We start from the raw sequence: 23,851 nt of genomic DNA on the forward strand, positions 1-23,851 counted from the left end.
AGCCAACCCTGGCCCAGAGCGTAGGACAAAAAGAATCTTTTTTTAAGACTCTTCTATTCTTTTCTGCCTTATATCTAAAAAAGGATCGTGAACGCATGCCTCTGACATCTCCTCTCATCTTTGCGTTTAATTACCGCACAAACAGAGAAGGGGTCAAGCGCCCGTGCATACTCATTTTAGTTCAAGGTCCAAAGGGTACATTTATTTCTAGTGAAGTAAGTTCATTCTTTTAGTTCCACTTGGTGCAAGAGGAAATAATCACACATATTGGCCGCTTCCCTCTCTGGAATTTGAACTTGGTCACAAACAAGAAGTCAGGAGATTAAAAAAGCAGAAAGCCTTCCAAAAATGTCCAGAGAAAAGGAATTAAGCGTTTCCACAGCAGAAAGCCTAATCCTTCCAAATCTGGAATTTCTGAGATTCTGGAGGCGCCAGACCTTCCAGACCCCTGGGCCTCGGTCCGTCTCTCAGTTCTGGATGGACTGGAGCCCGTTAGGGGCGGTGGAACATCCTTCATCACTACACTTACTAATCAAGAGTTTCAGAACAAAAGACACAACGCATCGCTACACTTCCTTGTACCTAAATGATCTCAAATGATTCAACCATCGACTGGGAAGGAAAGGTCTGAATTCCACTTCTCTGGACGGTTGCTTTTTTCTACCATAACTATTGTTATTTTGTTTGATTTGGTTTGTACATATGTATGTGTATTGAACTAAAAGGAGAGGTCCCCTAGGAGCTGGTTTTCGTGCAGCCCAACAAAAGGCTAAGAGTTTTTGTTCTCTTTCTGCTACGGCTCCGCTGGACACCCCTGTCATTTACCAGGGACCTATACTGGTGGAGGGACTTTGTAACTGACATCAGGCCCAGACATCCAGTGCACGAGGAGCTCCACTGCTTCTGTAGCCCCTTTTCGCACAGAAGTGACAGCCGAGGAAACCCTGAGCACCCCGATGCTGGCAGGCGGCCCCACCCCCTGTAAGGTGGGCGAAGGCACGTTCGTGGAGGATTCTGTCTCTGGCAGCTCTTCGTTCTTGGCTGTTTCCCAACCGCCCTCTCAGCGTGAGAGAAACTGCAGTGCAGTCAGTGTGATCAGGAGGACTGAACAGAGAAGAATAAATTAAACGCAGGACCTCAGGATTCAGGGGAGGTGACCTGGACTCCCGGTGCGGCCCAGGCTACAGAGGGGTCTGAAGGGCAGTGGAGTGGGCAGAGGTAGACTGGGAGGAAGGAAGATAAAGAAAAAAAATCACCATCCTAGGGAACTGACCAGCTGCATAATAATCCTCCCTCAAATCCTAAAAATTGATCCTGTCAATTATTGAGAGCAAGAGAGAGAAGAGCTCGCTCTTGTCTTTGAGTCATGTCTAAAACCTCCACACATTTCTCACGTAGTTGCCTCCATGACTGTCTCTCCTTCTAGAGCCATCGAGTCCTTGTGAGCAAGGATTCTATTATACTCAACCCTTGTATCCACTGTGTGAGGACCATCTCTGACAAATAACAAGCACCCCTGCGCCAAGAGTATCTGGAAGACTTCAACCCCTCTTGCTTTCCCTGGAGAGAATGTTCCGAACACTTTCCACTTGGCTCTGCTGGTCCTCAATCTCAAATTGGCCCCCAGTACGTCCCCCTTGATGCCTTCAGCCGGCCTCATCTTTTACTTCAACAGAGAGGGTGCACACTAACCTCTAAACAGCAAAGGTTAATGACTGTGCTACAAAAATAGCCCCGAACATGCTGCAGTATGTGGCTAGCTGGCCCCAACCACATGAGAACTAGACCCAGGAACTAAAAACTGTGCAAAGGTGCTCAAAAGACAACACTTCTGCACCACCTAGTGCAGAACGCACACTTTAAGCACAAAGTGGTTCAAGCTCTGTACACATGCTTTGTGGCATCAACATGGAGCTTATGCACAGAAGTCGGAGTTAAGCCCTCATGCCTGTGCTCCACAGTTAAAATTCTGCTGACTCTCTGAGTGAGGGAGTGAGTCCCATCTCTCCGAAGATAATGGAGCATGAAATCGCCACGGTGAAAAGTGTGGCACAATTTTACCACACCAAGAATAATGGAGACTTGGACATCAAGAAAGTTTCCTCTCACCACATTTTAGTCCTCAGAATGAGTGGAAAAGTGGAAGGTCAGTTCCAGGATGTAGTTCGTACTGATTGCTTTATCTCAATACGAGCAGTAGACACACCACATAACAAGGTCATTTCTGGTCAGATTCCCGAAAGTCTTCCTGCCCTTCCGGTTCCTTGAAATTTTCTCTCTTGAAAATGCCACAGCAGAGGGACCCCATACAAAGATGAAACGCAAACTTTCAAACAGAGGAAGAATTTCTTTTCTCTACTATTACTTAAAGCAGTCCTGGGGGTGCAAGTTTCTAAGATTCTTGGAGCTTCTGCATGAACTGTGACTTTGAAAGATTAGGAGAACTAGATCCCACCCATCAAGAAGCAAACCCAGTGCCTGAGATAGGAAAAGTGTCCGGGTCTGCACCTAGGACATGGAGAACTATCTACCTGGTCCCTACCTACCACTACATCCCAATGCACCCCAAAGGCGGTGACCCAAAGCCACATCATCTGCATTGCAAGAAAACTTATCTTTCTAGTCACTCGGGAGTGAGTGAGAAGGGCGGCTCAGTCAAAAGCACTACTGAGAGACCATCACCCACCTAGTAGTATAGCTAACGTAAGACAGACAACACCAAATGTTGGTGAAGACATGGAGAAACCGGAACTCTAACGCATTGTTGGGTGGGAGGGTAAAATGGTACAAATGCTTTAGAAAACTGGCACTTTCTTTAAAAGTTAAACATATATCTACTGTAAGACCCAGAAATTCTACTCCTAGATATCTATCCAAGAGACATTAAAACATAAGTCCACCAAAAGCACTGTATGAGAATCTTGATAGCAGCTTTATTCATAACAGCCCCAAACTGGAAACATCCCAGGTGAGCATCAACAGGTGAATGGATAAACAAAGGGTTCGCACACTGGCACACTATTCAGCAATAAAAGAGAATAGACTAGTGAGACACCCAAAACCTGGATGAATCTCTCAATGCTATGCTGAATGAAAGAGCTAGACACAAAAGAATACTTCCTGTGTGTTTCCATTTACATGAGGCTCTAGAATAGACAGAACTTATGTATGGTAACAGAAATCAGATCAGCAGGGGCTTCTGGTGGTCGGTGAGAGGGAGCGACTGAGAAGGGACGTGAGGAAACTCTCTGGAGTGACAGAAGTTTTCTATATCTTGACAGAGGTGTGACTTACATGGGCATATACATTTGTCACAATTGATCAAGCTGCCCATTTAAGATAGGTGCATCTCCTATGTGTAAATCATATCTCAATTTTAAAATGTTTTGAGAGTACTACTAAATAATGAAGATACAATTCAAGAAAGAAGAGGTAAGAAGAAACCAAAAAGAATAAAGGCCTGTTTTAAAACATCAGAAATTAACAGAGCCTTAAAAAAAAAAAAAAAAAAAAAGGCTGCACCCGCGGGTCCTGGCTCTTATTGTGTCTTAATTGGTGCAGATGTGGGAGAATCAGGAAGCTGCACTCCCTGACCCACACCCAGGCGTTGAAGTGGACACTCCAGATGGAAAGTATAATGAGCAAGTGGGAAAGAACGAAGTGCTGTTCCACCTTAAAAATGGGCTGGACCACCCACGGGTCCAATGAGGAAGCTAACGAATTGGCAGGAATTGCAGCTGCCCAATCAGAGCAGTCCTCGAATACTTCCGGAGGAAAGAGATTCTCCTCAGCGGTTTTATTTGCTTAAGTTTTGTAATCAACCTTATGCTCCTATGAGAAGACATCACCAGGACCCATCAAAGGTTTAGGGCAACTGACCTGGCTTTATAAAGCTGGGAAAAACGGATCCCCAAGGAGTCTTCTAGATTCTCAGCTTCCATAATCTCACACACCAAATCCCTACCTTCGTATCCATCTGCCTTAATTACCTACTTGAGCAAACCTGTGTGCTTTTTGAAACAATGGGCCACTGCTTAGAGCTGCACATGGTTGTGCATTACACAACTTCAGTATAAACAAACTGCACTGTTTATAAAGACCACAACTGTATTTGTTACTTCATTCATGTAAAAGTAGGTGTGGTTCCACAGTGTTTCCCTGCGATGTTCACGGATTAGATACCCAACTTGGTGTTGGTATAGATGAACATCTCCGGCTTCTTCTGGAAGGCTGCCGCCAGTTCGTAGGTAGCCGCACACCTACCTTCCCTGGGGCCTTTGCCTGAGCCCTGCTACGATGGCTACTGAGGCCCACAGGACTCCTGACCCCTACGGCTGTGGGGCATCCCCTCGCAGGGAAGCTTTAGCTAAACCCCAGTCTCCCTCTGCTACTCACTTCCTCATCTTGGTCACATCACTTAACTCCTCTGGGTTTCAATTTCCTCATTTGTAAAATGTGGTGGCACCTTGGATAATCACTAAGGTTCCTTCCAGTTCTGATAAGCGTGAGTGTAACAAATGAACTAGCACAACCTCTTAGTGAAAGGCAGAGTGGCTTCTTTAAGTGAGTATCATTCACCCAAATCCACTAGAAATCACTCAGGGGGAAAATGAACATGTAAACCAAGAAGAACCAGCAAGCATAACTCTCCAAAGGTCTTTGATTAAAAACCTATTTGAAAGGCAGAAGACACTTAGTAGCTCTGAAATATCTGTTGGGTGGCAACCCTCTGGCTGCACGAAGGAATGCTGAGAGGCAGGATTTGGAGGCGGACACTCAGCAGTACAGGTAGGTGTTTAGGGTCAACACCAGGGTTTCATATGACTTGCAATTTTACAAAGGGTAGGTTTCCAGGCTATGGGAGTGGGCAGAAAACAGTGGATGTGCTTCAGTATGGGCAAGCGTAGAAGCACTCATGGAGAAAAAATAATTCAAATTATGCTAATGAGACAGCAGTTCGGATAGGTCGTGTCCAATCTAGAAACATGACCCGAGTCACCACCAGCAGTTCCCTGAGGATATTAGTTCAAACAGTCTGAAGCAGCTAAAAACACAAACAGAAAGGGGTTGCTGTTTGGGGCACAGCAGGGAGCTAGAAGGGGCTTCAGAAATAATCCAGTCCACCTTTCTTAATTTCCGGATAAAAGACCGAGACCCTGAGGGCTTGGGTAATGCCTCATGCATAGCAGAGGTCAATAAACATTAGTTTAAGGAGTGTGACCAAAAAAACGTGTATTTCCAGCCATGATGCACACAGATATTTTTGCTTTATCTTTGCATCAACTTCAAAACCTTTCAAAGTAAAAAAACACAATGAAATAGAGTACTACGGAAAATTCCTGAATTTGGAAAACAACTCTAGGGTAACTGAGGCAGCAACAGGGTAAAGGTAAGTTTTCTTTTTTTTTAATTTAATTCTATTTATTTATTTTTTATACAGCAGGTTCTTATTAGTTATCTATTATATACATATCAGTGTATATATGGGTGAAGGTAAGTTTTAAAATGACTTCTTTAATCTGGAATTATGAAAACTGGATGACAATATATGATAAAAATGTATAAAAGGATGTCACTGAGAAATAGGTGCAATTTGAACTTCTCCAGCAAATCTTTAGCCCTAGGATTGAAGAGCAATTCTGGGTACTTGAAGGGAGAATTTTAGAAAAGGACAAAGCAAGCACTAGTTTATCTGGCAGATTATAAACCCGTCTGTACATCTGAGATTGCACCAGATGAAAACATCAACAATAAAACATGGAAAAAGGTTCAATTCATGGGCCATAAATCCACAACGGGATACTAAGAACAGTTTCAAGTATGTGGGCCATTCCTAACCCTTAAGTTGGACACCCTGGAAGGCAGCTACATTCTCTTACAAAATTTCCCTCAGAGATATAACCGGAGTCAGAGCACTGGGTTGAATGGGCAGTGTAAGATACACAAACAAACAAACAAAATCACGTTTACCTGTGGGGTGAGATGCAAACGCCAGGAGCACCACGCTGAAAAAGAAACAGCAGACTCGTGAAGCTAGCTTCCCCAGCACTGAGAAAACAACATCCATTTTCACCCATTCTACTTGGAAACAGTGAGATTTGCCTAAAAGCAAACTATCTGCACTGAATGGTCTCGTTCTGCCTAAATCCAGCTTGTCAGGGAGAGAGTGAGAATCTCCTGAAATGCCTCAGGTTTGGGCAAGAGGGCTGGATCTCCCCTGGGATGGACTCTGAGGGTCCGTGCCCCTCTTGGAGGGTCAGCCCTGCCACTAATGATTATCATATTCACCTAATCCACAGAGAGTATTTGTCAGCTAAACGGAGTCTAAATTACAAACAGGGGCTTCCCTGGTGGCGCAGTGGTTGAGAGTCCGCCTGCCGATGCAGGGCATACGGGTTCGTGCCCCAATCCGGGAAGATCCCACATGCCGCGGAGCGGCTGGGCCAGTGAGCCGTGGCCGCTGAGCCTGCGCGTCCGGAGCCTGTGCTCCGCAGCGGGAGGGGTCACAACAGTGAGAGGCCCGCGTGCCGCAAAAAAAAAAAAAAAAATAGATAAATAAATTACAAACAGGCCGCAGCCTAAAAGTTAGCTGTTGAATGTGAGCTAATCACAAAATTAACTACACAGAAGAATAGGTAAATTTCCAGGAAGCTAGCCCACAAAATGACCCATGCCATCCACCCTGTGTCTGAAAACTACCCGGACCAATTTGCAGTTGATGCCGTATGGGATGATGCAGGCCATACCTGTGCTTGGCTGTCTCCCATCTTTATCTCTGGAAGCCTGTCCCATCTCCCGGCGCCTGTCTACAAGTGCCTCTGTGCGGTCCTAAGCCCACCTTCCGTACCCTCTTCCATCAAAACTCATGCCACGCAGGCAGCTGATTTAGTTGGAGGTTAGGAATGAAACTTTTAATTCAAATATAAGAAGGAAAGTTTTCTTAAAGCGCTGGATGGCCTGCTCTGGTTCTCAACCCTGGATATACATCCAAATAGTGTAACATCCTGGCTAGAATCTCTAAGGTACGGTCCGGGCATCCATTGTTTTTATTTGTTATGGCTCCCGGAAGCTACAAAGAACCAGGATCAGGAACCACTGCCACGAATCTCCAGTTGGTGACATGACAGCCAGAGAAACCAATGTTAGCTCCTCAGCCCTGCTCTTGGGTTATCTCCCAGCATCATTTCTGTTTTTCTGATGGTTTTCAGAGGAGCAGCATCACAGAAAGAGGCAGGAGGAGAGGAGGGTTGTGACAACGGCCATAAGAATAGTCACATTCTGGTCATTCGGAAGTTGTAGGTTTGTGAGACAAGGGTTTACAGGTAGCTAGCTGTAAAAAAATACACACACTACAGACAAGACTGGAGATTCCCTGTCCTTCTCATGGGCGTCTGCTTGCTGTCTCTTCTTTCTCCGGAAAACACATACCCTGTACATACTCCATTACTCTATCTCTCTCCGGAAAACACATACCCTGGACATTCTCCATTATTCTATCTCGCTGGATCCCCTCTCGGCTTCAACTTCAGCAGCAGAAGTTATTGCTCCTATGACAGGATGTGAGGGGCCCCTTTCCATCCCAAAACATGTCCCAGGGCCTGACACGGTATCCCAAATGCCATCATCGGAATCGCCCCAAAGGGTGACTCTAAAATAAAACACTAGGGAGTTAAAAATAAGAGATAATTAAATAAAAGAGTTGGCTCTCTAGTCCATGTCTGAATTTTGTAAATATAGAGTTACGCCCTTCTAATTCCTACACTGTGATGACCTGGGGAGCAAGAACCATATTTTATTTATCTTTGGAGCTCAAGTATTTAGCAGGGCCAGATACATAGCAGGTTCTCCCTATGTTTTCAAACCAGCAGAGAGAGAGATCAAACCAGCAGGCAGAGCTCCGGGCTGGCACCTACAGGCGCAGCTACCCTACAGAGCTCAGTGAATGCAGATCTCTGGAGGCTGATACCCAGGGCCTGTGGGAAATCGAATCTCAGTCCTGGCTCATCTTCATCACTTGTACTGAAAGAAGACGTGGAAACAGCAGTGTGGCGTTGGCGGGGCGTGCAGTGGGCTGAGGCAGGAAGCCTTGAGCACCTGGCTCCCAGGTAGTGAAACCCTCACACGGGGGAGGGCGGAGAGGGGGGAGGGCAGGAGAACTAGCTGGGGGTCACAGCGGCTGTTTTTTTCCACCCCCAAAACCCTCTGCTGCTCGCCTGGGCTATAAGCTCTGTGGGGAAAAAGAACTGTCTAAAGTAGTCCGATGTCATGGAAACATTTCAAACACCAAGAGACGTCTGCATTTTCAGAAACATCTCTTGAAGGGGCAGCTGGTGGGTCTGGGCAGAGTGGAACTAATGACTGTTCCACTGAGTACAAAAGAGGCCCCAGCTATGTTTGGGTTGAATCCTGTCTTCAAAAAGGCATTTTCATAAATACTAAGATATTTAGGAACTTTACCTGTAGGTAGAGAACACAGATCTTGAACGTTTTAAGCCAACTTCCTGCAGAAATCCATGTGGCCAAAGGCTGAGAGGCACCTCTCCGACCTTGGTCCTCTGGACTGAATGTTGTTGCATTAGGCAAACTTGAGTTCTAGACAGCAAAACCTCACTTTCTCAATTAGGTCCCTCAGTGCACCATGTGGGACTCTCAGAACGCAAGAATACTCCCCAGCTATTCTACTCAGCAGCCAACCCCTATTCTTTACTTGGCTTGGGGCAAGGGTACAAATGGAAATCCATATACTACACTTACATATTATAAACCAAGCCTCAAACTTCATCCTACCTTAACAAATACACCTTCAAAGCAACCTGAAAGTCCAGATTAAAATTGAGAATTCTTGGAGTCCTTGGAGCTTCTTGTCAGAAGGTGTTAGTGTGGGGACATCCTGCCTCTGGCTCCCAGCTCCCAGTGCACCCTCTTCTCTCCCGACACCAGACTCCGTCCTGCACCCAAGGACCTCAAACATGTGTGTGTGGACACCTCAGTCTGCAAGCCCACCCTCCATGCACATCCCTCATACTAAGAGCCTCTCTTTGGACATCCATTGGGTCTCGGAATGAGTTAAGAAGACAGACCCAGGGAGGCCTTGGAATCCACTTGGGTCAGAAATTCCAAGGCCCAGTCTAGAAGGAAGGGTGTGGGCTCTTAGCCTTACAGACTCCATATGCCTTGGGGAGAGGCATGGCTCTCTGAAGTGTGGGGCTGGATGGAAGCCCTTCTTGCCTGGCCTAACGGCAGGACCACTATTTAGTTTCTGCAGTTCTGATCATCTCACCAATTATTTAGCTTGCCTTCCTGGCAGGCAGGCACACTGGCTCAGATCTCCCTTATCAAAATATTACTGGATATAACTGACTCACTTTGCTGTACAGCAGAAACTAACACAACGTCGTAAATAAACTATACTCCAATAAAAAAATTAATAGAAAATATATACATTATTGGAAAATAAAAATCCATTAGCTCTAGAAGAATATGAGTTATTCTTTGAAAATTTAAATTATATTTTACCTGAATAGATAGTTTAAGTACTGCTGGTCAATGTCACTAAGAAATGAGAAAAAAAAAAACATAAAAGGTAAAATAATATATGTTTAACATACACAAAATAGTCATTTTCTTCCATTAATAAATTAGATCTATGTATAAGTTCCTAGATTTATAAATCATTAATAAACACTAAGAAAAGTACTTTATATTCAAAACCATTTCCTGGCTCATTTTTTAAAAACATTTTCAATTTAGTACTATCACATGCATTTTCACTTGTGGCCGATTATTTGCCATTTTAAAAGGAGTGTCAGCTCTCTCAGGTCACTGGACTGGCTTCTAGGGCTACCATACTTGACAAATAAAAATACAGGACACCCAAATAAATCTGAAATTCCCATAAAGAATAATGTTTTAGTATAAGTATGATCCAAATGTTGCATGAAACATACTTAAACTAAAAAAATTATTCTTTGCTTCTCTGAAATTCAAATTTACCTGGGTATCCTGTATTTTATCTAACAACTCTACTGGCTTCTTGCTGAAAAAACACTTTATTCAAAGAAAAAATGGTGCTCTAAGGACCCATCACATACCCTCAGCATGTATAACCTTCTCCCAGGAGTCAGTCCCTTCAGACCTTTCTTTGTGGGCCTCAGACGGCCCCGAAACCCAGTGGCCAGCTGGCCAGTGGCGGGCTCTGACCTGGCGGCTCCAGCCCAACCGAGGCCTGAATTCTCATCTTTTTCATTTACATTCAGCAACTCTGTTCCACTGACTGCCCTCAACAAAGGCCTCATTTTACCCCAGAACAGAGCTGGTGACGGGGGAGGCTTCTGGGTCTAAAGTTAGGAAGGGGTTGGAGAAACAAGAAAAAAGACTTGTGCCTCTGAGCTGGAGGAAGTGAACTGGGGCCCAAGGCAGCCGGTCACGCAATTTTTGTCAAAATGTCATCTAAAGGGCCACCCTGAAGGAAGAGGAGAGAGACTTCCAGGCTCTTTGCACATCGCTGGCAATGGTTCAGGTACTGATGGACCCGGCCTGCTGTCCTCCCCCCATCCTGGACTCACGGAGTCTCTGGCTGACGGAAGAAGCTCACGACCCCATGGGTCTCACCCCTTTCCTTTAACCAAAGGACGACTCACCAAACTTTAAAAGTTTACCTTAACGCGTTGGATTTCTGGGATTTCTGTAGTATCTTATAAGCCCCTGGAAAGGAAGCAACACAAGTCACTGGCACGCGGCATTCTGTGGAGGGGGCCGGCTGGTGCTTCCTGGGAAGCATGAAACCCGCAGGGAGAAGGGCCCCTCTTCCCTGCAAGGGTCACCCGCAGCCAATAGGGGGCGACCAAGAGCACGTTGGAGAATTTCAAGGATGCACATTCGATAATCCCCCAGATGATGCAGTTCATAGAGAGAGTGCTGGGCTGGAAAGGCTCGTGGTCCCCAGAAGGACACAATTAACAGGATTGTTAAGCCTGGATTTCCTTTGATGGTGCACATGAGAAACACCGCAGGACTTCTGACCCATGTGTCACAAAGTCAGGGCACTGTTTTTCCCTCTAAGACTACAGATAGGAAACACTGGTTTGAAATAAAGTAGATGGTCCTTTTATTTCACCCACTTAATTTTTTTTTTTTTTTTTTTTTTTGTATACTGCTGAAAGAGAGTGTTTTTGACACAAACCTCTGGATCTGGATCTCTTCTCACCATTTTTAGAGAAGACCAACCAGCACTGCACAAGTGGATTTGAGCAAGCAAAGCCTGGGCCCTGGCGAGTTAATTAATGTCTGTCATGAGAAAGGCGAGACTCTATGGAAACTGCAAACATTTCAGGAAAACTCCAAAACAGAAAATTCAAACCAGAAAAATGCCCATTTAATTTTAACCTTGACACCTTGGATTTCATCTTCCTATTGTCCAGGATCACTAAAAAGTGGATACATGATAAGGAATAATAAGTCTCAATTGTTTCAGTAAGACTTCTTTAAAAACTTACCGACGGGGCTTCCCTGGTGGCACAGTGGTTGAGAATCCACCTGTCGATGCAGGGGACACGGGTTCAAGCCCTGGTCCGGGACAATCCCACATGTCGCGGAGCAACTGAGTCCGTGCGCCACAACTACTGAGCCTGCGCTCTAGAGCCCACGAGCCACAGCTACTGAAGCCCACACACCTAGAGCCCATGCTCCGCAATAAGAGAAGCCACCGCAGTGAGAAGCCCATGCACCGCACGAAGAGCAGCCCCCACTCGCCAGAACTAGAGGAAAACCCACACAGCAACAAAGACCCAACACAGCCAAAAATGAATAAATAAATAAATAAATTTATTTAAAAACCCTTACCTATGCAGAATAAGTGAATTATAGCCCAGAAATAACCATCTGGATCAAACTGTAACACAAGATTAAAAAAAAAAAAAATTAGCTGTAAGTACAGACAAACGGGATCCGGCATGATGATCAGAAACACTAAATGTCAACGCACAGTGCCAGGCATGGTGCCAGACAGGACTCTGGGGCCTTGGGCCAGTCCCTCCTTATTTCTCACCCAGTTGCCTACAACATTTCCTAACAGGGCTCCCTGCCTCCAGCATCTCTTTCCCCATCCCCCCAACTCCCCAGCACTGCATCTCTAAAAAGTAGACCTGATGGTGCCGCCTATTGCTTAAAATCATCCAGTCATCCCCCAGTGACTTCAGGATGAAATGCAAACTCAGGACACCCAAGAATCCCTATGACAAGCTCCTATCAACCCAACCAGTCCCATCCACTGCCCATCCCCCTCCAGAGAAAGAGAACTTGCACGTCCCTGGCCAACTCAGCTGAGGGGCACTCCCGCCTCTTCTTCCCTTCCGTTTTCCATTTATCTCACCTGACACACTCTGTTTTACTTGTGACCTGTCTCTGTCTCCACCCCGCACTAGATGATTAACTCCAAGGGGGCAGGAATTTGCCCAGGGACCCACACATAGTAAGTGCTCAATAAAGTTGAATCACAGGCCACCCAGGACGCCTCTAGGGCTCTGTCCGTACCTGCCTTCTTCTCCTGGGTTGCTCCTCCTCCCCCTTCAAGATTTAGGTACAGTAAGCAGAGCCCGGCTCCAGCATCAGAAAGATCCGGGTTAATTCTCTTTCCCCCTTCCCTTCCCCACATCCAAAAGACTATTGCCCATCTGCTATAAACTAGCATGGTAATTAAAAACATGTCTTTTGGGGCTTCCCTGGTGGCGCAGTGGTTGAGAGTCCACCTGCCGATGCAGGGGACGTGGGTTTGTGCCCCGGTCCGGGAGGATCCCACGTGCCGCGGAGCGGCTGGGCCCGTGAGCCATGGCCGCTGAGCCTGCGCGCCCGGAGCCTGTGCTCCACAACGGGAGAGGCCACAGCGGTGAGAGGACCACGTACCGCAAAAAAAAAAAACATGTCTTTTGGAGGCAGACAAGTCTAGGTTTGAAGACTGGTTGTGCCACCATCTATACACTCACTATACCAAGCAGCTGAAAAAATTATTTTAATCTAAGTCTGTTTCTTCTTCTGTAAAACAGTAATCCTAACCATTCAAGGTTTGTTGTGAGAATTAAATGAAACAGAGTATAGAGATCTCAGCACAGTGCCTGGCACACAAGTGTTCAATATATGATGGCTTTCATGTTACGAAAACTTGATATATTAACTGGAACAAAATAAAGGATGAGTGACTTAAAAAGGAAGAAAATAGAAAGATCTGGGTTAAATTCTAAAATCCGCACTTATGTGTTAGCTGGTGACCTTTTGGGCCTCGCTATTCTTCAGCTATGAAATGGAGATAATAATAGCCGCTACCCTTGCGGAATTGCTGTGAGATTAAATAGAGTGAGGCACTAAAGCACTGGCACAGAGCCTGGCACACAGTAAGCTCCCTATAATTGCTCCCTATTCCTGCTCTGAGCCTCGAAGGATCCCACACCTCCCCGGACAGAGCCCCGGCCTCCCTGTGTTATAATTATCGGTTCATCGTCTGCCCCTTCCCCTTTGCTCTGACGAGACTCCGACTTCTGCCTGGAGGATGGCAATTCCTCCTTGTGCCCCCAGAGCCTGGCTCGGTGCCTAACACTTGATGGGAACTGAATAAATGCTGGGGAAGAAAAGAAAGAAAAGAAAGAGCCCGAAATGAGATGACTCCTGGAGGTGGGGGTGGGTTCTCAGTGCCTAAGAAAGAAAAACTCAGTCTGACAAAGTGAAAATCACTGTGCAGATGAGGCCCTTGGGATGAGAGGAAAAGAAAATCAACTTTACCTCAGTGTGTGGGGCTGGAGTCATTTGGATGTGCAGGTCCTCCCAGCACGTACAGAGGGTGGACCGCCCCCATCGTGGCACCCAGAGGCCCGAGGTCTGCGGGCTCCCCTGCTGCAGCCTGGGAGAAGGCAGAGACCTGAGGAGAGGTGTCGGCCTGGCCAAAAAGTGCCCTAGGGCCCCGAAAGTTTGCTTTTACATGCCTTTGTATAGGCCAAGGTTATCCTGCTTCTCAAAGGAAGGATTTGGAAATTCTGCTCATCCACGCAGGCTTCAGAGATACCTGGAAGGCAAAGTGAGTCTGCCTGAACTCACCTGGGAGTCGTTGAAGGGCAGGCACCCTGCGGCAGCCAGGAGGAAGAGGGCACTGTGGAGAGGGGGTAAACACGCAGCTTCACTTGTCAACATCAAGGGTGAGTCCCGGAGAGTGTGGAGGTTGAAATACACGGACTGGAGCTCGGATGAGGCAAAGATCTCGTGAGACCACACCCAATTCCCCCGTTCATCCTCTGAGAACCTCACTACCCATGGAGTTTTCAATTACGTGCTTTGCTGACACCAGTTTCTTCTCTGGGGCTCGGCTAGCCATCTTCCCAGAGACAGGCATTTGCAGGACATGTGCAAAACCACAGCTGGCTCGCTTGAGAAAAACAGTATATATAAAAGGAGGCTTCTTTAAACTACCGATCCCCAAAAATACACTAGTGGAAAACTGGGCAAGCAGACTACAGTTATTCCGCTTACCAATAAGAAAACACCACGGAAAGCACATTACAAACTTATCGCCTCACCCAAATGATCAAACTTAACATCTCCAATAGTGGGACAGAGCTACACCATGTGCCTCCTGATACGATGTACTGAGAAGGGCACAACGTCACTCATGTGGTATTCCTGCCAAATATGCATAACCTGGACTGAATCACAAGGAAACACTGAGACAAACCCAAATTCAGGGATAGTCCACAAAACAATGGGCTTACACTATTCAAACTATGAAGCCAATGAAAGGCAATAAAAAGTCGAGAAACTGTTCCAGATTAAAGGATATGAAAGAGACATGACATCTTTGGGGGAAGAAATTACTATAAAAGACAATATCCGGATCATTGGCCAAATTTGAACATCGACTCAATATTACCTAACAGTATTGTATCCGATGTTAATTTTCTAAACTTAAACATCGCACTGTGGTTATAAAAGAGCTTCTTATTTTTAGGAGATACGCTTTGCAGTATTTAGGGGTAGAGTCATAACCCCTGCAACTTATTCTCAAATGGTTCAGAAAAAAATAAGAGTAAGAATAATTATGTGTATATTCTTACATATTTTATGTGATATATATGTACATATGTATATATGGAGAGAGAAAGCAAATACAAAAAACGTTATCAGTGGGTGAATCTAGATAAAAGGTATATGGGAGTTCATTGTAATATTCTTGGAGCTTTTCTATCGGTTTTAACTTTTTCCCAAATAAGGGAATTCCCTGGCAGTCCAGTAGTTAGGACTTGGCGCTTTCACTGCCAAGGGCAGGGGTTCAGTCCCTGGTTGGGGAACGAAGATCCTGCAAGCCACGAAGCGTGGCCAAAAAAAATAATAATAAAATAAAACAAACAAAAAAAAGTTTCATTAGAAAAAAATCTCTTATACATACCAAAATATTTATGGCTGAAACGCTACAATGCCTGGGATTTGCTGAAATGAGGTGCTGGGTAGAGGCTTAAGTTGAAAACTGTTGAATCTGGGGGATGAGTCTACAGAGCTTCATTATACTGTTCTGTCTACTTTTATATCTGTTTAGAAATTTCCATAATAAAAGGTTCTTTTTATAATTCTTGCACAAAAAAGTAACATTGCCGATCACGATATTTTCACATTTTCTCATTCATTAGAAAGTCGATTTGGAGATCCTTTTTGGCTTAGAAATCAGTGGTTTTTAGATGGTATATGGGCTTCATATACCAAAATATCTTGGCCTATAGCTTTTGCCAATCATTCTCTCCTCCTAAAGAAAGGCACCAGAAAACACAAAACCCAAAGGACCACATGCTCTTTCCCCCTCTTTCCATTTTGTAATGCAACAACATATTCAGGGTTGGGTCCCTTCTGACCATTGCATTACGCGGCGAACAGCAAAGGATCAAAGACATGAATGGGGGCAGTGAACACAGCATTTTCACTGTTAGGGAACTTTATCATATGACATCTCACACCAGTATATGTTCTACATACATATCAAATTCTGTATTACTTACATATATATACAGAATACACAACAGCCTGATACTCATAACCTAAGTACACTGGCAATAGTGATGCTAATCAATTCTGTCCACACACCCCCCACCCCCCACACACAGTCCTCACTGTTGTCATCACACACAGTGTGTAACCCTTAAAAGATTAGCATGGCTGCTGGGCCTGAGGCAGGAGGATGGGTACAGAGGAATCCTCAGAGCTGGGGCCTCAGGGCCTCAGGAAGGGCAGGACAACACAGGACAGGTTCTAACCACTCCAGTCCACCCACTCCTATAGCCTCGCCAACTTTAAAGGCACACACTCAAACAGCCTTGAGACAATTCCCTGGCACCCGACTGCTGAGGGATTCGGAGGTCAGGGTGGGGTGAGAGGAGGGAGGTTGTCCAGGAGGGTTTCTGGGACTGCACAGGAATAGGCAGGCTGTAGGCTGTGGGGAGAGGAGAACCCTCATGGCTTTGGTGTCTGCCTGCAGTGGACAGAGGCTTTAGAGGATGCAGGATGCTTCCCCATCCACAGGCAATGAGCGTTAGATCCCCTCAAGCAGACAAGCCCTCAGGGCTGAGGGGAGAAGTGCCAGGTGTGAGGCAGCCCCTAGTTTCCCACCGAACTTGGCCTTGAGCAACACCTGATTACATCAGGCATAAATGGGTTTTAATGCCTCTCTTTAACACCCGCTAATCTTTTAAACAAGAGGATGCTTCCTGACAGTGGGATTTTTTTTCTTCAAGTAGCAGCCTGTAATAAAGGCAAAAAAAGGAGATTGGATGAAAGCCCAGAAATATATGAAACAAAAAGTCCTAAATCCACGTATTAAAACATTCTGCTGGTTTTCTATCTTCAGGACCGAGCTTCGCAGCTACTGCCGAGGAAGCAGGAAGCCACCAGAGGACAAGGCATCCAGGTCAGAATTAGCACAACAGGAGCACAGGGTCCTGCCAGAAGGTCCAGCCCAACTCACGTTTCAGCTGGGAAAACTGAGGCACAGAGAGGTATGAAACCTGCCCACGGTCACGGTGCTGTGTGGCCCAAGACCACGACTCAGATCCGTGGATTCGCAGGCCAGTACTTTTCCACCACGGGAATTCTTAAAAACCCAATGAGGATCAAACATTATTTTTAAAACTTTAAGTCGCTTCCATTTTTCCATTTTCATTCTTCATCAGCATTGCACAACTCTTAGTGAAATTCTGGGCATCAATGGCTGAAATCTAGCATGAGTTGTTTTCCCCTTAGGGATAAAATATTTCAGAAAAAAAGAGAGCAAATTTGAGAATAAGACACAAAATAGGAATATGTGAGTGTCTGTAATAAACTCCTCTGTCAACTCTCAAGTATGAATTGTCAACAGACGGTTTCTCATCGAAGTTAATATCAGGTTAAATCTTCTATTTTAGATGTTTGTGAAGTTGTTTTTTGTTTTTTTTAAACTTACCTACAGATCTTCGCAGGAGATGTTTTCTGTATGAAAATAAAGAGACGTACAATTAGTCTTTGAAAACTCTTTTTTGTTCCCCTTAAAAGTAAATATTTAGATCAAGAGGCACATAAATTATGAATAAGTTTATTGGGGGCTTAACAACTTGCTGCACTTCAGTATTTATTGAGGCTTTTTCTGCTTGGACCAAACGAAGGATGACTCAGAGGTCCAGAGTTGAGTCACTTCGGCAAAGCACTCTGGATGAGTAGTTTTACCGCTCTCACCATTAGAACTATGTTTACCCACAAAAAAGCAAAATGACGCCACGCCCAAGCCTTCGAATATCTTACACACCATGAAAAGGAGAGAGAAATCAATGTACCCTGTGTAGGAAAAGAAATTAAGCTCTTGTTCAACTTCTCTTCCGGTCTGTCTCTTTAAATTTTCCTTTCATTAATCCAGCTCTGACCCTGAGCAGTGCTATAAATTCTCTGGTATGATGTGTAAATTAGGAAACAGAAAAAAGGAGAAGGGACATTTGACTCCATCCCTAGAGAGAAGGAAAAAAGGGCAGATTGGGGAAATCTACAGTTGCCGTTTAGAGCTCCCTGAAATGAAGAAATTCTAATGCATACTCTACCTTTGTTACCTCCTTTTTATTGGTCAGTTTAAGGGAATTAGTCCTTGGCACTTGGGAAGAAAGCTCTAGCAGGAAGAAGCATAGATTTTTTTCATATTTGACAGGGGAAATGGTCAGGCAAGATAATAGATTAATTCTGGACATTTCAGAAGGATTATTTTGCTAGTTGAGGACAAACTGCAATTTTCTTTTACTCCAGCTCAGATGAAGTGTGAACTATGAACATATTGTTTAAAAATGAAGCACTCAAAAGGTACAAAATTTCAGTTATTATAAAATAAGCAAAGCCTGGGGACGTAACATACAGCGCGGTGACTATAGTTAACAGCAGCGTATTGTATTGAATATATTCGAAAGTTGCTAAGAGAGTAGATCTTAAAACTTCTCATCACAAGAAAAACAAATGCATGGTGATGGATGTTAACTAGACTTACTGTGGCGATCATTTCGAAATATATACAAACATTGAATCATTATATTGAACACCTGAAACAAATATAATTTTATTTGTCAATTATATCTCAATTTTTTAAAAAAGTAAAGCACTGGCAAGAGAAACATGTGGTTTGCTATGAAGGCTATCTTAAGCTTTCATGTGTGACTAAATAATCCACAATGCATTGTTTTAATAAACACACAATGTGTGTGTACAAAGCAGTGGCTCCCATCTTTAGATCCTTTGTTATCTCTTATACGTTATCTTTCATCTCTGTGGAACCGGCCTCAGCAGAGACCAAAGGCAAAGCCAACCTTGACTCCACTGCCCCCCAGTGGGGACACTTATCCCTTCAGTACAGAAAGGATGACACACGCAGAGGTGACCTGGCTCCCACCTGGATAATTGCCCCCAACATGGGAAAACGTGTCACTAAAAGATTCTGAGCTAAATAAAGCTGACATCTCCAGAGTTCGGAGGAAGAGAAGGAATGGAGAGGATGGAGACAAAAAGGATGCTCAACTCTTCCATGAGTGACATGTTCACCAGCAGGTGCTCGGGGGCTTCCGTTACAGGGCAGCAAATCAACTCTAGTGCCTGAAGGAGTTTGCCCATCCCACAGAGGAGAGTCCTTTTTATTTTGACCTCCTCTGACTACAGGAGCCCAGAACCTGAGACATGGAGAGTGAACACCAGCAAGAAATTCATTACGGAGCTCCAGCCCCCGAGGCTCCGAGAGCAACCGAGGAGTCTGTGTCCGGGATTCCCCTCCGCAAGCCCCTCGGTCCCCAAATCACCCAGTGATGAGTCCCAACGACATCTCAGCTCTGCGTGGGTCACTACAACTCCTCAAGAGTCACGTTGCCAAAGTCACAGGAAGTAGCTGACGCCGCTCTGGGTAAGCTAACGCGCTCTGAGGACTGCTGGTGCTGTCCTAGGTGCTCGACACATGTTGACTCGTGTCACTACAGGTTAATGTACGGTCCTGGGTTACGTGCTACAGATGAGGATTCTGAGGCACAGAGAAATCAAGTAAGTTGCTTGGGATCACAGGGTGTGCGCCCAGGCGATCGAGCTCCAGAGTCTGACCCTTTCGGACTCCATTCTGTCACAGCCAGTCCTGCAGTGACACCCACCGGCCCTTTCAGGCCACTGGCCTTCATTGGCTGCTTCCTCTCTGCCTGGAGTGCCCAGAAAATTCCTACCCATTTGTGTGACTGGGCTCATATCTGGCCCTGGCAAGCAGACTTACCCGCGGTCGCCCCCCAGTGCACCCACACGCCTGTTTCAGCCCATAGGACATTCTATTGGGCATCCCAGCACCTGTTTACATGTCAGCTCCCCATTCAGCCTGAGTTCTGTGAGGGTGATATATGTGTCTCTCCACATCTGTAGCTGTAGAGCTAGCCAGATGTTTGACATGTAGCATATACTTCATAAATGTTGAGCGAACCAATGAATGAATAGCAGTATTCTAAGGTTAAACCGTGGCAAATATATCTGCCAAGTTACTGAGACTAATTCCACCAGCCACACGCTAACTTAGAGTCAAACTGTGTGCGTGTGTGTGCACATACACAAAGAACTAGTTATGGCTGGTGACAGTGAACCACAGCCCAGATAGAGCTTATTCTTCTCATCTGGGAGCGAGGTCATGAAGAGGTCAACTCTACTCTCCCAAGGCCATTCTAGGGAAACCTGACACGTAATGGACCAAAGAGCCTACGTCCGGAGTCACAGGTCAAGTCTGAGAGGTGGCGTCCAACCATGTTCCTCATGACACCCGGTCGCTTGGTCATGGCTCCAGGCTGAATGATCAGGAATGTAAATCATATGAAGAACATATCACGGTCATCTTCACCACAGAGCAGATTTTAACGCCAAACTAGAAACCACCTACAAATCTACAAACAGGGACCGGCCAACACACTGCATTCCATGTGGAGAGAAATGAGGCATTTAGGGATTCCGACAAATCGATCAATGGAAAAACAGGACGTATTTTATCATTTCTGTAAATATTCTACATATGTCTGAACTGAATGAATGAAGTCGTTTCCTCTAGGAAGTAAGATCACAGTTGATTTCTGACATTTTTTTTCTCTGCATTTTCTACGACTTATTACATCTTATGATATTCGTAAAGGAAAGAAAGGGTTTTTTAAAAAAATAACTAAATAGATATGTAACCCACTCAATTGTTTCCTAATTTGCCCTGACAAGAAATGATGTTGTTTTGTGTCAGTAATGAAATGGAGTTGAAGAGTCACAATATTTTGGTATTCACCCAATTGCTTCCGAGGAAAGGTCCTCTTGGCCTGGGAGTCTGACCCTTGCGCTCTGCTTGGTGGAAATACACTGAGGACCCTCCAGCCCCATGTCCCACCCTCACCTTCACCTGCCTGATCTGACTTGTCCATCAAGAAGCAATACCCCATGGAGGGACTTCCCTGGCGGTCCAGTGGTTAAGACAGCGCACTTCCAATGCAGGGGGTGCAGGTTCTATCCCTGGTCAGGGCATTAAGAACCCACATGCCACATGGTGTGGCCCCCCCAAAAAAGAAAGAAGCAGTATCCCATGAAGATGGCTGGATCTCATCCCTAGACCAGGTAAATCTTCATTTTTAATTCACACAAAAGGTATCCATTTTGTGAATAAGAAGTCTTCTTTGGAATTTGAGTGGAATTGAGTCATGGTCTGACTAGTCTCCCAGAACCTGAGCAGCTCCTGGAACCTAAGTGACCAGTTAGTGAATATTTCAGCTCAGCTCCAGTCCTTGGGCTGAGACCTGGGGCTCCAAAAAACACCCAACCACAGGGTCACTGCAATGAGAGGGCTGGAAGCAGGCAGAGACACAGGGAAAATCATACTGTATTTCACTGAATTTAAGATGCCACTGATAGTAAAATTAGTATTTTTTTATACTACTAAGAAAAAAAAAACCAACAAACATTAGACCAGGACATACCATTGACTATAAAACCACCCTGATTTTAGATCGTGAAAACTTATTTTTTAAAGAATTATTTTATTTTTACTTATTTATTTTTTTGACCACACTACGCAGCATGTGGGATCTTAGTTCCCTGACCAGGGATCGAACCTGTGCCCCCTGCAGTGGAAGCACTTAACCACTGGACCACCAGGGAAGTCCCGATAGTGAAAATGTTAGATGTGAGAAAAAGAAGCACACGTTAGAATTGATGAAATATGGAAATTGCAAGCTGGTGTGATAAGTAAAATGTCAGCTGAAGGTGCCCAAGCTGCCTGAGGTGTCAGGGAAGGTTCCCACGGCAGGCAGATTAGCCTAAAGTACGGAGCCTCGCTGGAGTCACTACAGGCTTCCCTCGCCTCCCGTAATCCATTCTCCTCCACAGAAACTGGGGGAGCTTTTAACACTGGGAAGCTGCACAGTGTCTGTGGGCCTTATAACCCAACCGGTTCCTCCCAGTGCACTCAGCATAAATCCCCAATTCCTAGCTCAGCCCCACAGGCCCGTCTCCAGCCTCGTCCTAAGCACCCCCTCTCTTCCCCATCAAGTCCCAGCCACACAGCCCGGAATGACTTCTACCAAGTCCCTTCCTACGTCTGGTCCTTTGCATCTGCTGCTTCCTCTTCCAGGGAGCCCTCCCCTCCCCACCATGTCCAACTCCTGTTCATCCTTTGTCTGTGTTTAATGTCACTTCCCCAGAGTGGCCTGCTCTAATTCTTAGTTTAATGTCTGTCTCCCCTTCTGGGCTGATGCTCTGTAAAGAGCAGCGATCATGCCTCTTGCTTATGACTGTAGACCCAGGCCTGGCAGGGTGGCCACGTACACAGGGATGTAGGAATATTCATAGAGTGAATGGGACAGGGGTGCACGAAGAGGTTTGCTGACAGATCAGAGGAGAGAAACACTACGACATGGTCTAGGGAAAATGAGAAGTTTGATTGTGGCTGGAATTTCTGAAGCCAGAGAGGTGGATGGGGCCCAGGTGGTGAAGGGCTTTGCAGGCCTCCAGGTAGCTTCTGGGTGGTGCTGAAGGGCTGTAGGTAGGGGCACATGATCAGATCCATGTATCAGAAAGGTCCCTCGGGAGTGTTGGTGTGTGGAGTGGCCTTGGCCACAGGAAAGGTGTCTCTCTGTCCCTGGCACACCTGTAAGAAGTGTGCTGCCTGCATGGCCCACTAGCCTCTCTCGAGCTTAAAAGTTCCAAAATTTTGATGTGAAGTCATTTGAAACAGGCAGATGTTAGAAAAAAGGAACTCTCAAAACAGGTACCAAACTAAAACCACCAATCACGTTAAAAATCATAGCTAAACTACATAGTAGGTACAAAGCACCTACTATGTGTCGGAAAGTGTTGGGAGCACCTACTAGCACCTGTGCTGCATGGTGTCCTCCCAACGACTCTTTGAGTGGGTGACATTTCTCTCCCCTTTTCATGGATGGAGGCCCGGAAGGTAAGGAAACGTGTTCCAACTGGTGGAAGGCAGAGCTGGGGTCGGGAGGAAAAGAGGATGTCCACAGGGTGGGCTAAAGCTCCCAGCACCCTGTGGGAAGCTCGCCAAATATTTCCTCATGGTGATGGGATGCGGTAGGGGGAGGGGGGGAATGCCCCCCCACCACCATCCAGGCCCACAGTCATCTCTACCTCGGCCCCCCAGGCCCTGGCTCAGCGCTGGCCTGGGGTTGAGGTCCATTCAGACCCACAAGCATCCCCACGTATGTTTGGTGAACTGAAGGGATGTCAAAACCGTGATCCTTGAAATTAGTGACCACCGTCAGGCAGGCTTGACTGGAAACAGATGGCAGGAAAAGGCAGACACTAATCTGGACCATACATAAAAAGCACGTCTTTGAAATTTCAAGCAAGGGAAGTGAAACTAGCCTTTTGCGTAATCATTTACCTCTTTCTGAAAACACTTCTGGTGCCCACAGATTATAACTTCGGCTACATTATGCAAAGTGAGAAACACAGGAATGGCCTGAAAGAAAACAAAGGAATAAGCATGAAAATATTTTCTTGGATCTCATAATTACATAATTCTTGATTTACGCTTAAAAATAAAGATCTGTGGGCACTGTTGGCATTCACATCGATACTGCTCTCCAGCAAAAACTCTTCCGCGTGGATCAGTGTTCTTGCTTACAGCACTGTGCTCAGTAGGGTGGATGTACACACTCCCCTCTTACGGGTATTCTCATCAGTTATTAAGCACCTACTGTGTGTCAGGTGCCATGCCAGGTGCAGGGGACACATCCTGTGAACAGGTGGACACATGTTAGAGAGGCTGTCCCTATTGAGGTAAGAGCTCTGACCGAATGCACAGAAAGGCATGACCAAC

The 23,851-nt window shown here is 45.6% G+C and overlaps 1 protein-coding gene across 4 annotated transcripts in view; it reads right to left on the bottom strand.

Annotated features, from left to right (window-relative positions):
* Window positions 1-23,851, bottom strand: part of TMEM241 (transmembrane protein 241) — a 104,517-nt gene that overhangs the window by 44,505 nt on the left and 36,161 nt on the right. For 2 of the 4 annotated variants that reach the window (XM_082667982.1, XM_082667983.1), the window contains exons 5-11: window positions 23,414-23,491; window positions 17,462-17,487; window positions 14,083-14,134; window positions 11,842-11,890; window positions 10,659-10,704; window positions 9,517-9,552; window positions 5,971-6,005 (exon numbers count right to left, since the gene is read on the bottom strand). In XM_082667982.1, the coding sequence (XP_082524108.1) occupies window positions 5,971-6,005; window positions 9,517-9,552; window positions 10,659-10,704; window positions 11,842-11,890; window positions 14,083-14,134; window positions 17,462-17,487; window positions 23,414-23,491 (322 nt within the window). Of the gene's footprint in view, window positions 1-5,970; window positions 6,006-9,516; window positions 9,553-10,658; window positions 10,705-11,841; window positions 11,891-14,082; window positions 14,224-17,461; window positions 17,488-23,413; window positions 23,492-23,851 lie in introns of those variants that run through there. The other 2 variants (XM_082667984.1, XM_082667985.1) reach the window with 2 other exon arrangements.

This window comes from Grampus griseus (genome assembly GCF_964374135.1).
Source record: "Grampus griseus genome assembly, chromosome: 12".
Classification (NCBI taxonomy): domain Eukaryota; kingdom Metazoa; phylum Chordata; class Mammalia; order Artiodactyla; family Delphinidae; genus Grampus; species Grampus griseus.